Here is a 14296-nt window from a genome sequence, read left to right on the forward strand (position 1 = left end):
ACCCATGCACCTCACCAGGCTGTCTCCTCCCTCGTACACGTATGTTCACGCCTATTAACTCGCCACCCATCCCCCACTAGGCCTCTCCTTCATTGGTATACACCAGAGCCTTCCACCTAGTTGCCTCTTCCTGCCCTGCATCCCCCCTGCGTGGATGACATGTTCCTGCCCCTGTGTCTACCTGTTCATTGGTTGAAGTAAACTTGCTATTTCTAACCCAGTCTGTCTTGGTACAGAGTCCTGTCTGTGGGTCCTACCTCCAAAATCCGTAACAAATAAATTGTAAGGCTTTCTGACTTCATAGTGAGGAGGTTTCAACTGTAAGAGTGTGATGTTCATACAAACACAGATTTGTAGGTTCAGGTATTTTTAGTAGCTATAATACTGGCAGGCCATAATTGTCAAACTGTAGTGGGTAGTTTTTAGAATCCTGCATGTTTTTATGTGTAAAAGAGGGATTTTAAAATGAAATGTATTTTGATACGTACAACACAGATTAAATTCACCTTTTCAGCAGATTACTTAACAGTGACTCTGCCCTTTTGTTTCTACTATCTAATTTCTCTCCCATACCTGAGTGAGTTGCCTTTTTCTCCTTCCTGCTGTGCCTCTTCTTCTTCTTCCCTCCAAATTTCCCCAAAGCTCCTTTCACCTCCCGGGCAAGGAACAAGTGTAAAGATTATTGTGGAATATGGCGTGGGTGACATCAGCGTCAACAATTTAGAGACTGTTTTTATCTAAAATACTGCGGTTGCTGGGGTAATCCACCTCGACTAGGCCTACCTTTCCCAGGGGAGCGACACTCGTCTCCGCCGTAACGGCAGAGGGGGAATAGTAAACCTCGACGGTGAGTGCAAGGAGGATTCGGCCGCGGTAGAAGATTCCCTCTCCTAGGCCTTGGTTCAAAACCTGGAGAAAGAAGGGTTAATCCGGGTTATTCCAGATCTATCTGACCCAGCGGTGTTTGTCCCTCTGATGGGAGGAATCATAAAGTGATCATAAAAGTCAGAGTAACAAAAATCTTGAATACGAAATGTAAGGTTAGATTTGAGTAGTCATGCTCACCTGATGGACGTCTCCAAGGGTGGAGTTCTGGGGAGATCCGTACAGATTAACCCAACATGGACCGAAGGTGGGATTGAACCCTGCGGAAAAGTCGGTTGTGAAACATTGATGGCAGATTCTTTAGTTGAACCCTCCTAATTGACTTCCGGTTACTTCTAGTTTGTCTCTCTTTTGTTCAGTCTAACTGAATAACCGCACATTTGCCATATCAGGAGCCTACAGGAAATTTACTCATATGAATATCTTATTGTAAAGTTGACACTTTTTATACAGGCTTGTAAGATTAAACATCCTTTATAAAAGAGAGGAGACCGCACAGAATCGGGTTGGAAATTTGGGGTGTAAAGAATTCAGTCTGAGTAGTAATGTTATGAGGTGTTTTTCATTCAATGAAAATTAGACATTTCATTGAATGTCTACTATCTTCTAATTATCAAAGTTCTCTTGCACAAAATTAAACATAAATTGTTGTCTTTTGAGATTTTTTTTAGGTCCGAGTGACTTTGCTGTCTTTGCTGACTTTTGATTTTCAGAACACACTCATTCCTGCTAAGAACAAGGGACATTACAGACCAAAAAAGTACTGCAATGTCAAAGGGGCAGGGTGGGGGTTGTACCATTCCTGGTGAAATCAGAAATCTGCTGGAGATCCAAGAAGTGCGTCGCCAGAGCGATGTCTCCCATCTTAGCGTCATCAAGGATCTGCACTCTGATTCGTTGAGCCAGCGGAGGAAACTGCTCGATGAAGGAGATCTCCTCATTCCAGATAGGGCAGCTGGTGGCGCTGGCGACTGACGTCTCCCCCTGCCCAAACACATGCACACGCACATATGCTTAAAGTGTTATTATCAAAAGAATGGTCTAGAAATAGTAACAAACAAAATTGGAAAAACTCAATTCATAATATCACGTTAAATTTCATGACTACATTTTACCATCATCAAAACAAACACAGTTGGAAAATAAATGGATTTTCAGGCAAAAGCAGTGATTTTATAGAAACCTGAAAACATGGAAACATGGAATTCGACATATAGTCATCTATTCAAAGATGTTCAAGATTTTTTAAAAGTAAAAAAAAAACAAAAAAAAAAAAACAACTTCAAAACTATGGGTTTTGTTTAATTTTATTCAATTTGATTTGATGTTTCGCTATTGTGTTGTTTAATTCAGAGTCTTACTGAAATGAGATTCAGTCTGTTCTATTTCGTGTGTACCTGTTGTCCCACGAAGGTCACTTGTACATATGGATCAATGAAAACCTCTCGATCGGTGACCTTTGACATTTTGGCCATCAGGCCTTCGTCCATGGTGGGTAAACCCTCCGCTCTGTAGATCCGGACTCGGAATCGAGCCCACGGACGCTCAGAAGGCATGCCGCGAGGAAGCATCAGATTCCTAGGTGGGAGCCAGAGCGATTTCGATCACTAACTTTGAACATATGAACATATGAATATATGAACACACTGTAACAAACGGGCATCTTGCAGCTGTTGAATTTGAGCTTTTCTGTCAGGCCACTGATTTTTTTTCCTTAGGTCTTATCAAATTTGGAAAATAGGGCCCAATTTGTTTGGACTGTATATATTGATTTGCTGTTTCACAGGAAAGTTTTGCGAGCAATACAAATGATAGATTGTGAAAAGAAGAACAAACTTCCTGCTGGATAATTAAATAGGTTGCGAACTGCAAAGTTACCCATAGATGCTGCTAAAATCCCAAACGAAAGGCTTTAAATGAAACAAGTTGATTGACTATTAGCAAATGATGATGATGGATAAAGATTTCCATGAGCAGCTTTTTTTGTTTACAAAATGCACCCTCCTGGTAATTTTGATGTTTAAAAGGGTAATTACATTTATTTTTATACATTTTAAACTCAAACGTGCCCTTTTAAATGATAAAGTCCATTATTACTGTCAGGGTTGGGGTCAGGGCATGGTGAGCATACACCTACCACAATTTCTGTTTCAAATCCCCAACTGTTTGGAGTCTTGTAGGTCCAACCACCGTACAACCACAGCAACTTAATCATTTTCGAAGATGTATCTCCTTTTTTACACCATTTCACAATGATCTTGGTTTTTTATCATTACACTTTTTTCAAATACGTTAGTTTTGATTTATCCGTATAAATTAAGTGCAACTAACTTTTCAATGTCATTGCTGGCTGCAGATGAGGACTGCGGCAGAATGGGCATGCTCAGAGCGTCACCCTTCATCAGCACACTGAGAGTGGCTTTGACATAACCTTTGATCCCCGACCTGGTGTCCGTTGGGTCGGTCAGGGGGGCCCACTTCTGGTAGAAGCGGTGGTCTGGTGATACAGAGATCAGAAATTCATGAATACTGCAGTGAGAGAATGATCGATGCAGGTTGGCGAAACAGAGAGATAAAGATGGAAAGGGTGTACAACAGGTCCTGGAGATTAAGGATAGAGAGAGAAATGCATTGACAGATGCTAGAAGAGTGATGGGAAGATGGACAGAGTATTTTGAAGAGTTCATGAATGAGGAAAATGAAATAGCTGAAAGGGTAGAAGAGGTGCCTATTGTAGATGGCAAAGTAGCAGAGAATGGTAAAAGTGAAGTGACAAAGGCATTGAAGAGGATAAAGAGTGGAAAGACAGTTGGTCCTGATAATCTACCTGTTGAGGTATGGAAATGTCTAGGAGGGGCAGCGGTAGAGTTTCTGGCTAGATTATTCAACAGGATCTTAGAGAGTGAGAAGATGCCTGAAGAATGGAGACAAAGTGTGATGGTGACCATTTTTAAGAATAAGGGGGATGTGCAGAATTGCAACAACTATAGAGGGATAAAGTTGATGAGCCATACAATGAAGTTATTGGAAAGAGTAGACTGAGAGCTAGAAAACTGGACTGAGAGCAGAAGTCAGCATTTGTGAACAGTAGTATGGCTTCGTGCCTAGAAAGAGTACTACAGATGCAGTATTTGCTTTGAGAATGCTTATAGAGAAGTACAGAAAAGGCCAGAGGGAGCTGCATTGTGTTTTTGTAGACCTAGGTAAAGTATATGACAGGGTGCCAAGAGGGGAACTCTGGTATTCTATGAGGAAGTCTGGAGCAGCAGAGAAGTATGTTAGAGTGGTGCAGGACATGTATGCTAACTCTGAGACAGTGGTGAGGTGTGCTGTAGGGGTAACAAAAAAGGTCAGGGTGGAGGTGAGACTTCATTGGGGATCAGCTCTAAGACCCTTCTTGTTTGCAGTGGTGATGGACAGGCTGACAGATGAGGTTAGACAGGAATCACCATGGATCATGATGTTTGCAAATGACATTGTGATCTGTAATGAGAGCAGGGGCCAGGTTGAGGAAAATCTAGAGAGGTGGAGGTATGCACTGGAAAGGAGAGGAATGAAGGTTAGTTGCAGCAAGACAGTATATGTGTGTGAATGAGAGGAACCCGGGTGGAAAGGTGAGGCTACAGGGAGTGGAGATCAAGACATTGGAGGATTTCAGGTACATGGGGTCAATAGTCCAGAGCAGCTGAGTGTGGAAAAGAGGTGAAGAGATGGGCGCAAGCAGGTTGGAATGGGTGGAGAAAAGTGTCAGGGGTACTATGCAGAGACTATCAGCCAGAATGAAAGAAGAGGTATACAAGACAGTGGTGAGACCAAAGATGCTGTATGGCCTAGAAACAGTTCCAATGACCAAGAGGCAGGAGGCAGAGCTAGAGGTTGCAGAGATGAAGATGCTTAGGTTCTCTTTGGGAGTGACTAGGATGGATAGGATCAAGAATGATTCTATCGGAGGAACAGCACATGTTAGATGTTTTGGAGAGAAGGTCAGAGGCCAGACTGAGATGGTTCAGTCATGTACAGAGGAGGGATAGTGAATATGTTGGTAGACGGATGCTGGAATTGGAGCTGCCAGGCAGGAGGTCCAGAGGAAGACCAAAGAGAAGATTTATGGACGTAGTAAGAGAGGATGTGAAGGTTGTTGGTGTGAGAGAGGAGGATACAGAGAATAGGGTTAAATGGAGAAGGTTGATTTGCTGTGGCGACTCCTGAAGGGAAAAGCTGAAAGGAGAATAAGAAGAAGAAGAAGAAGAAGAAGAAGAAGAAGAAGAAGTTGTGGGGGCTGTGATACCTGGCTGGTTGTACACTGTGGAGATGTCAATCTTGAAGGTTCCTATATGTGTCATCAGAAAGGCCAGTGTTCGCCGGTGAATCACCTGACCAAGTGACATTAACAACCCATGGTTCAGTTCCTCACCATGGCAACAGCAGTAAAAAGCCTAAATTAAGAATTGGTGCTCACCTTTATCTCTATGACTTTATCAAAGAGGATCTCTGGAGTTTCTTGAAACTCAAACTGGAAGTTCTTAAGGACAAGAAAAGGTAAACCTTAGCAATGTATTAAAAAACATTCCCACCCTGTTTACTGACTAGTGCTTTATTTCACTCTCCTAAATTATATCTTTTTGCTGTTATGTTTACTAAATGTCTTTAACAATTCTTTTCACATTTCACTGCTTTGTTCTGTACTAGCCAATGTTTATTTTACCGCCATCTCCTGGATTTTCCTTTGCTCGACTGTTTGATCACTATGCAACGTGCTTTATTTTGTTTCTCTGCCCTGTTATCCATCCATTGTCATAAATTACATTTTACTGTCCTGTGCTCTTTACTTTCACCACAATTGAGTTGAATTTATTGTACTTTTTACAAAGTAGTGTTACTCTTTACACAATTCTGTTCAAGGTCTGACACCTATTTTACTGCTTTGAATTTCTTTTCACTTCCTTTATTCCTTTTATTCAACAGATCTATCTGGACAGTCCTTTATTTTATACCAAGTTGGTGTGAGTACCTCATTGTAAAAGGGACAGTTGGTGGATTTCTGTGTCGCTGTGTGTTTTTTCTGATCTCCAACTCTAACAAAAACTGCAGGGTTGATATTCACTCCATCCAGCTTCTGAGCCTCCAGGATGTTGACATTCACCTGCAAACACACACACACTCTTGACATAATCTCTTTGTTACAGCAGACTTAATTTAAAAATGCATGTCAGCATATTTTACCGATTCATGATTATAACACCAGTTCAAGCAAATTTTGATCACAACCAGACATTCACCCTGCTGGACTGAACACACTCACCTGGAAACTCTCCACTTTGGGTGTCCCAACACCAATATGTCTTGACATGGGCCTGCAGCGACTACACAAACATATACAAAATAGATGCAGATCGGCTTCATTTCACCCGGAAACCAGAGCAAGCAGAGTCACGTGGCCAAACCTGAACAGTGGAGTGAGGATGATGTCCGAAGCCTCCATGTCCATCATGTCCTCATCGTAGTCATCGTCGTCGTCCTCATTGTCTTCTCCCTCGTTTCGGACAAGGCTGCGGCCCAGACTCCGAGACTCTTTCTCTAGTGGATCTGGGAGAGCAAATGGGATGGACTGCTGGCTGGGAGGAGAAAAGAATATTGTAATTACTTTTGATAACAGTTTGAGTAACAAGGCATCAAATGTTACCAAAAAAAAGGTTGTTGGGCATTTGTACAGTTTAGAATTAGCTTGGGAAAAAACGTAAACGTGGACCAACTCATGTAAGCAATAAGATTATTTCTGACGTAGATAATTGCTAAATTAATAGTTAACACTACAACTAAATTCATCATATCTACTGTATGTTCACAGGAAGTAACCCAATGTATGCAGTTATGTTTTAATTGATCAACCTCTACTTTGAGCTCCATCATCTGCTGTATATTGGTTGCCATTTATCTTTTGATGTTTTCCAGAAAAAATCATTATTAAAATTAGTTCAGCCACGATTACGCATTTTATTTTCAACAAGTACAATAATATACAATAATATAATGATATCGTAATATTGGTTTAAGATTGAAATATTTACATCATGATTAACTCTCACCTCTCACTCTCACCGGGGTCGAAAAATCCCTCATTTCTGAAGACGATGCCTGATCTGGAGACACAAACAAACAGAGGGTAACTGAAATTAGAAAATGATCAATGATTAATATGCTGGAAACGTCAATATCTGAGGGATCGGAAAAAAGATAATAGAAGTTTTCCTTTTGCTAAAGTCTGACTCTAGTAAAATTTTAGAGTTAATCAAACTCAACTCTTAAACTGAAAAAGGGTGCATTAACTTTGAAAAAGCTCAAGTGACTCACTGAACCCCTTCCAGCCATAGCCAGAAACACATGTTGGGATTCAAAATAGACGCTAAAAAGCTAAGACGGATCAATGTCCTTATCCAGACCAAAGCGAGAAACTGTCACAATGTAGTGGAAACAAGTATATTCCAAAAAACACGGTCTTACCCATCTTCTCTGTCTTCTCCTTTCAGGAAGTCCCGACCCTCCCAATTTCCTACTGAACCCTCGACTGGGAAATAACGAATATCCAACTCTATGTAGATCTGCATGAAAACACATGTACACAACATTATGTCAACCAATGTGTGTGCGTGCATGCGTGTGTGTGTGTGTGTGTGTGCGTGTGCCTCTCCTCACATCTGTCAAACTGTAGTTGGCATCAGTGAGTGGTTCCCGCAGCATCAGCCTCCCTGCTGTAACGACATGCTGGAGGCTGACAACAAGCTTCCCGAGGAGTCTGTACACACACACACACACACACACACACACACACACACACACACACACACACACACACACACACACACACACACACACACACACACACACACACACAAATAAATACACTTCTTACAATTTCATTCCCTCTCATAGAAAAAACATATATATATTGTGTTTTATTTTGTGTTTCAATTATTGAGGCATTCATAATGATTGCTTTTAAAAAAAAGTTGTGTGTGACGCAGTGAGAGAGGATATTAAGGTAGTTGGTGTAAGAGAGGAGGATACAGAGAATAGGGTTAGATGGAGAAAGTTGATTCGCTGTGGCAACCCCTGAAGGGAAAAGCCAAAAGACGAAGCTTTTAAAAAAGTTTTTTCTGTCAGATATGCTGATACATTTTATATATATATATATATATATGATTTTATTTTTTATCTTTTTTATTCTTGTTTATTTGTACATGTGTTTGTGTGTATAATTGTGCATGGCACTGTGAGAGATACCTGTTGGAGAAGACTTTGCTGCAGTTGTAAACACTGATGGACAAAACTTCATCTCGAATCACTTTGCCATAGTGAGGCCAGCGGAAATGCTGCATACGAAACACACACACACACAAACACACACAAATACACACACACACACACACGTCATCATCATCATCACCATCACTGCTGTTGGTCTTATATCTATTTCCTCAAAGAGGAAGAGATTAATTTCTTATTATGGAAGACTTAAACATTAAGGTTTGGCAAACTGCAGCTACAAAGACACAGCTTGCATTTATGTTTTTACATTTTTTCATCATTAATAAAGACACACACACACACCTAGTTACACCTGCAAGACAAATAGTAACATGACTCAGTAGCTACACAGGGAAACACAGCTAAGACGAAACCCTGCAACATTACAACCCACATACATGTGTTGACATTACACATGCACACAGGTGGCTGTGAATGCACCCACAGACAGAATTACTGTAAAAGCATTGTCTGAATGTTGACAGTTTGCTTATGAAAAAGACAAAAAAACAACATAATGAATTCACACAGTATGAAGTTTGTTTCTCTCCATGACCAGGAGTTGAGAGGCAATAAATAATTTTCACAGCAACCATTGTGTGACAAAAAAGTAAGAAAGGAAACAAGGATTCAACTGATCAACTAACCATAAACTAATGTTATTCAGACAATGATCAAACCATCACTACACTTTAAGTCAAACAGAACTTCTAGAGTCTTGTTTAGAATCATGCAGTCACCTGAGGTCCAGAGAGCCCAAACATACACACATTTCTGCAGATCAATTTACTTTGTTTGACCCGGCAGAGAGCACTCTGGAAACATACCTACATACAACATACAAAGGAAACATACCTCTGCTAAATATTTGTTTTATATTGTTCACTGGATGAAAGCAAACTAAAGAGTTCATGGGTCAATCCCATTGTATTGCATCAGTAATATCAATCCCATTAATTGATAATACTGATGTCCGATCATTTAGTCTTTATTTTTAAAATGCACATAATGAATCTAATGCCAATAATTTTGAAATACTTAAAAACAAAAACTTACAATTTACTTAGTGGTATCTAAAATATATGCTAGAAATATAAAAAAAAATAAGTACATTGTTAAAATTAGAAAAAAAAATGTCTTCTTGATTGTTATAGGTTTTCTCAAAGGCTATCCAAGGCTACCTACCACTTACAATATAAGGCTAATGCTGGTAATTTCAATATTTGAATCTTAGTTAATGTCAATATTTAAAATAAATATCTAAATATTCAGGGATTATGTTGAAATCTTCATAATTCCTGCACACATACAAGTTACAGAAGCAGTAGCTTTACTTGGCATATTGGACACTATAAGTGATGTCAATTGTAGGTGTGTGTATGTTAAAGGAGAGGCTATGCGTGTGTGTGTGTGTGTGTACTCTTTAGGCGTGTGTGCAGTTGGTGTGGTGATTCCTTATCAGATCCATTAAAATAGTTTCACTTCCAAGCAGACAAAAACCTGTGACAACCCTCTGGAACACAGACAAATGTACTGACAGTGAAGGTTGTGATCTGAAATCTCAGCAGCTCATCATCTTCTCTGGTGCCTCTAAATGACTATTTGCTGTGAGAATCCCTGAGAAGCTCTAAGATTTAATACTTTAAATCCCACTCAAGCAGCTGACGGATCAAAAGGAAGTTTACAGCACTGGACAAATCATGTCTAAATATGAGTATCCAAGGATTTCCTTTCCATTATTTGCTTTTTTGATCAAAAAAATTAATGTTGGTCCCTGTACATGTTAACCCATTGTATTGTATTGAACACACAAGTCTAATCTAAGAGTTTAAATGCTCTCTACACTTTGAATCCTGGGGCACTGAAGTTCACCACTAACTTCAGAGCTGTCACTCGTCACTGTGTACTTTTTGGGCATGTTGGATGCATTGTCTACATGTGGACTAAAGCAAGGGTGGATATTTACTTATAAGGCTTTTCTCGGCCTTCTGCCTTTAACTGAAATGAACAGAAAAAAAAAAAAAACTTGAAGAGTCAGACTCACTGGATTTTTTTTTTTTGAGAGTAACGGACGATTTGGAGGCAGACATGTCTGTTTGTAGATATTCACCTGGATTTAGGGGTTCTTGTGATTGTGTGCGTGTTTTATCATGAAATCCAATGATCTGATTTTTTTTGTGTTTCCCTAAACCTGTTTTTACCCATAAGTATACTCCTGCCTGTCAAAATATTTTTTTATATCTCACTGATGTTTTCCTGGTTAAATGAGGTTCAATTTGGGAAAAAAAAAAAAAAAGTTTCCTTGAGCTCAAGCCAGAAAAGATCACTATCAGTGATCCGCCCACATAAAATCTGGTCACAATGACATCATCAACAGATCAAATCCGATATCCAGCCGACTGACCTCGTTGAAGATGGCTAAGCTCTCGCAGTGCAGAATTTTGGTTTTGTAGGTGAAACCTGGATGAGAAATAAAAGATACTGTGGTTACCATGAGAATAAGACAGACTTTTATCTCAGGTTCCAGGAATGTTTTGTACGTGTGAGCTGAAGATGATTCTCTTCTCCTCATTGGTCCACTTATGACTTAAACTATTTAATGGCAAGTTCTTCATCAGCTTAATTTTTGCTGATATTTAAGATTCAAGATTTTTTATTGCCATGTACGTTGTAAGAATGTGGTGATTCAGACATACAATGAAATTCTTACTTTGTAACAGGTGGATAGCAATAAGAATAATTAACCATTTTAAATTAAAGTAAGATGTTCATATTTTTGCTCAGTTTTCTCTTGCAGTCCTGGAGTTTATTTGATTTCAACAAGAAATAATAATTAAAGATCTCTTTAGAAGGGACTTGGGTCACCGAGCAGGAACCAGGAATCAAACATTAGGACTTAACGGGAAAGAGCCGATGTCATTGTTTTTCTTGCACTTTTACTTTTGCAGTCTGGCAAGCTGAGACGTTTGCTAGGAGATGTTTCTGTTACCTTCTGGTGATGTGAGGAGACATGGTTACTGACACGAAGACCAGACATTTATTTTAAAAAGCAACTGTGATTAAGAAAATGGTTTGTGATTTTCTGTCATAGCGATTATTGATTAAGAAAAACAAGAAGTGAACAGACCTCTGAAGCAGAGTTCCACCTTCCTGTCGTATCGTCCCGGCAGGTTGGAGATCCTCCTCAGATTCACAGTGATGGACATGATGAAACTGAAAACCAGAGGTGTTTTTGTCCGTCTATCCAACTACATCATGTCTACACGACGACAGAAGCTCAGCTCTTCACTCATCTGAGCCTTTCAACCGTTGGTTCATATGAACAGCCCAGTGAGGGGAGGTACCTGTGTGTGTGTGTACACATGACTGTATGTGGCAGCTGATAAAATTGTGTGTGTACAGCGTGTTTCTGTTAGGGCAAGTCCTGTCTTATGTTTGAAGACACAAATTGAGTGGTTTGACTAGTTTCTCTCTTGGACTGCACGCACACACACACACTGACGGGTTTCCAACTCTGCGGAGGACAAATATATCTTTCCTAAAGGGAGAAATTATAATGCTAAACTTTTCTGGAAAAAAGTGTTCACTACAGCCATTTCCATCCTTTTTGCAAAGTCTACCACCATCTGACACTGGGCCGTGCCCTCCCGCGGCTGGCTCAGGGAGACATCGGCCTGTGACGCCCTGAGGCTGCATAACACAGAATACTAACATCCAAATGCAATTAAAGCATTAAACCTGCCAACAGACATCAATAAAAACATGCTTGAAATCAAATGTAGTACGATCATCTCAAATTATATTCATTCTAATTATTTGCAATGATTCGATAAAATAATTAAAACTATCTATGACTGCATTAAAAGAAATATCGCCACATGGGGGCAGCAGAAACATGACATCAACATCGACACTGCCAAGGCAAATTTTTATTTTTGGCTATTAAATACATCTTGTGATGCAGAATCTTGGACATATCATCAGTGATAGTACCTTGAGTCACGGGGTTTTCGGGTCTCTTAACATCAGACCCCCTCACACAGGCGACCTGACGGGGAGTGATCGTCCCCCTGCTTGTGTCCAAGAAGCATTCGTCCATCCTTGTCCCTCTGTATCTGCAGCCATCGTGATGCTCTCTCAGCAGCCTCTGAAGCTGAATTGATGTCTCTCCTCTTGCATGCGTTGTGATGCCCAGGAGATTGTAGGCCTTAGAGAGTGACTTCCCTGCCAAGCCTCTTCCCCTGAGCTCAGCAGGCAGGCCTTGTGCACGACGACCCCGTCTGTGACAGTCCTCCACTCGCTCTGCGTACATCTCCCTTTTTCAACCACTGGCTTCCTCCACTTTCTATCCCCAGGGCGCGCACTGTCAGCTCCAATATGATCTGCGAAAATCTGATGCCATGTCCATGGCTTCTTCCCATCTGGTCCAAGCGCCTTCTCGCCTCAAACCCACCAAATGGCGTGCACGCTGCTCTTCGACTCCAGCCCTCACTCTGAGTTGGACCCGGTTCCGGCTCTCCTTGCCCTTTAGCCTGCTAAGGTGGGTTGTTGGTATGGTTCCCAGTCCTGCCCAACTGGTCGCCACAGATACCACAAGCTCTTTGTGGGACAACTGTGCTTCTGCCTGGTCTACAGCCTCCAGCGCCCTCCACCTTCTGCCAGTCCTCACCTAAATGCCAGCTAGAGCAATAATTGGGTCCTTGAATTCCCTATAATGGAGAACCTCCCACACTCTGGCGACCATGAGCTCCTCCATTTGGCTGTTGATTGGTAGAGTCAACTTGTTGTTGTTGCCGTACAGGAGGATGCTGCTTAGACGTCCGGGTAGCCCCAACCAGCATCGGAGGCGGCTGCTGACCTTCCTCTCCAACCATTCCACAGTGGAGATGGGAAATTCGTACACCAGCAATGGCCACAGTATCTTGGGCAGGATGCCATGCTGGTACACCCATGCCTTGCCTTTCTCTGGGAGTTGCCTTGATGGAAGTGGCATCCTTCAGGGAGCAGTCAAAGGTTTTCCCCAGGCTTTTCTGTAACTGATGAAATCTGGGTACTTCCGGCTGAGAAGTGGAACCGGTCAGTAACCTTCCCCTCCTTCCAGACAACAGACCTGAATTTCTCTGGCTTGAAGCTCATGCAGGCCCAGGCGGTAAGGCTCTCCAAGCCCTTGAGGATCCATCTGTTACTGCCAGATTGTCCATAAATGCTTGGATGGGGGGGCTGATGGATTCCAGACTTGGTTTTGGGCCCTCTGCACTCTGGCTCGGCTTGACCAGCATGTAAAAGCTGTTATTATAATCCCTGATGAGGCCCTTGGTGTTGCCTGGGACATGGTGCCTCTCCAATGCCACATCCACTAGCTTGAGGGGTATGGAGCCATATGCATTAGATTTCAACCAAAATCACAAAGCAGGCTAGGATGTCAGTGTTTACATATATTTCTACTTAGTTACTACTTAGTTAAAAAAAGAGGTCTATAAGTAAACCACAGTTAAGACCACAACTTCCTTCTTTCAATAATTTCCAATTCAACTTAATGCCATAACTGTTGGAAAAGCAATGAAACAATAAAGGAGCATTTCTTTAAAAAAATTGCTTTATTACTAGATTCTATGCCAGCATTATGTCATTCCTACAAGTTTGATCTACGGGTGAGTTGCATATATGAAAATTGTACACGTGGGTTACATGGTGCCATGGATTGACCTGTAGAAAATATATTGGCACACTGAAGAACAGCAAGAAGCGCCATGCAGAAAAGCACAAAGAGATGTAGGCTTGCAGCAGGTAAAGTTAACCAGGTTGGTTAAAACTTCTTTATACATAGTGCCTTATGTTCTTTGGCTTGTCTGTTCAAATTGCAGGCTTGTGATGGTCTCCGTGATCCCAGCATTTAGGATTTACAAATAAAAGATCTTTCATATTCGATAACATCATTGCACCATGTAACCCCTGCCAAGACTAAGAGGAGAGACTACATGTCTGCAGTGCATCGTCTTGACAACATTCAACATCATACTAATGTCTAGCATGTGTCTATCAGGTTTAGGCAACAGAGGAAAAACTGGATAATTATCAAAAACTTCCAAAGAAAAAAAAAACAAAA

General features: G+C 41.1%; 1 protein-coding gene across 1 annotated transcript in view; it reads right to left on the reverse strand.

The window, feature by feature from the left end:
- fer1l4 (fer-1 like family member 4) overlaps positions 1 to 11396 on the reverse strand; it is a 28121-nt gene extending 16725 nt beyond the window's left edge. Inside the window, exons 1-17 of the mRNA XM_086148868.1 lie at positions 11318 to 11396; positions 10595 to 10650; positions 8167 to 8255; positions 7579 to 7678; positions 7387 to 7484; positions 6972 to 7025; positions 6330 to 6500; positions 6188 to 6248; positions 5897 to 6028; positions 5345 to 5407; positions 5174 to 5258; positions 3217 to 3382; positions 2283 to 2463; positions 1683 to 1869; positions 1066 to 1145; positions 784 to 909; positions 574 to 652 (exon numbers count right to left, since the gene is read on the reverse strand). Coding sequence (XP_086004994.1) covers positions 574 to 652; positions 784 to 909; positions 1066 to 1145; positions 1683 to 1869; positions 2283 to 2463; positions 3217 to 3382; positions 5174 to 5258; positions 5345 to 5407; positions 5897 to 6028; positions 6188 to 6248; positions 6330 to 6500; positions 6972 to 7025; positions 7387 to 7484; positions 7579 to 7678; positions 8167 to 8255; positions 10595 to 10650; positions 11318 to 11396 — 1807 coding nt within the window. The remainder of the gene's footprint in view (positions 1 to 573; positions 653 to 783; positions 910 to 1065; positions 1146 to 1682; positions 1870 to 2282; positions 2464 to 3216; positions 3383 to 5173; positions 5259 to 5344; positions 5408 to 5896; positions 6029 to 6187; positions 6249 to 6329; positions 6501 to 6971; positions 7026 to 7386; positions 7485 to 7578; positions 7679 to 8166; positions 8256 to 10594; positions 10651 to 11317) is intronic.
- Positions 11397 to 14296: the final 2900 nt, after the last annotated feature.

This window comes from Fistularia commersonii, chromosome 7 (genome assembly GCF_037954325.1).
Source record: "Fistularia commersonii isolate RoL2024-O1a breed Wild chromosome 7, RoL_Fcom_v1.0, whole genome shotgun sequence".
NCBI lineage: Eukaryota > Metazoa > Chordata > Actinopteri > Syngnathiformes > Fistulariidae > Fistularia > Fistularia commersonii.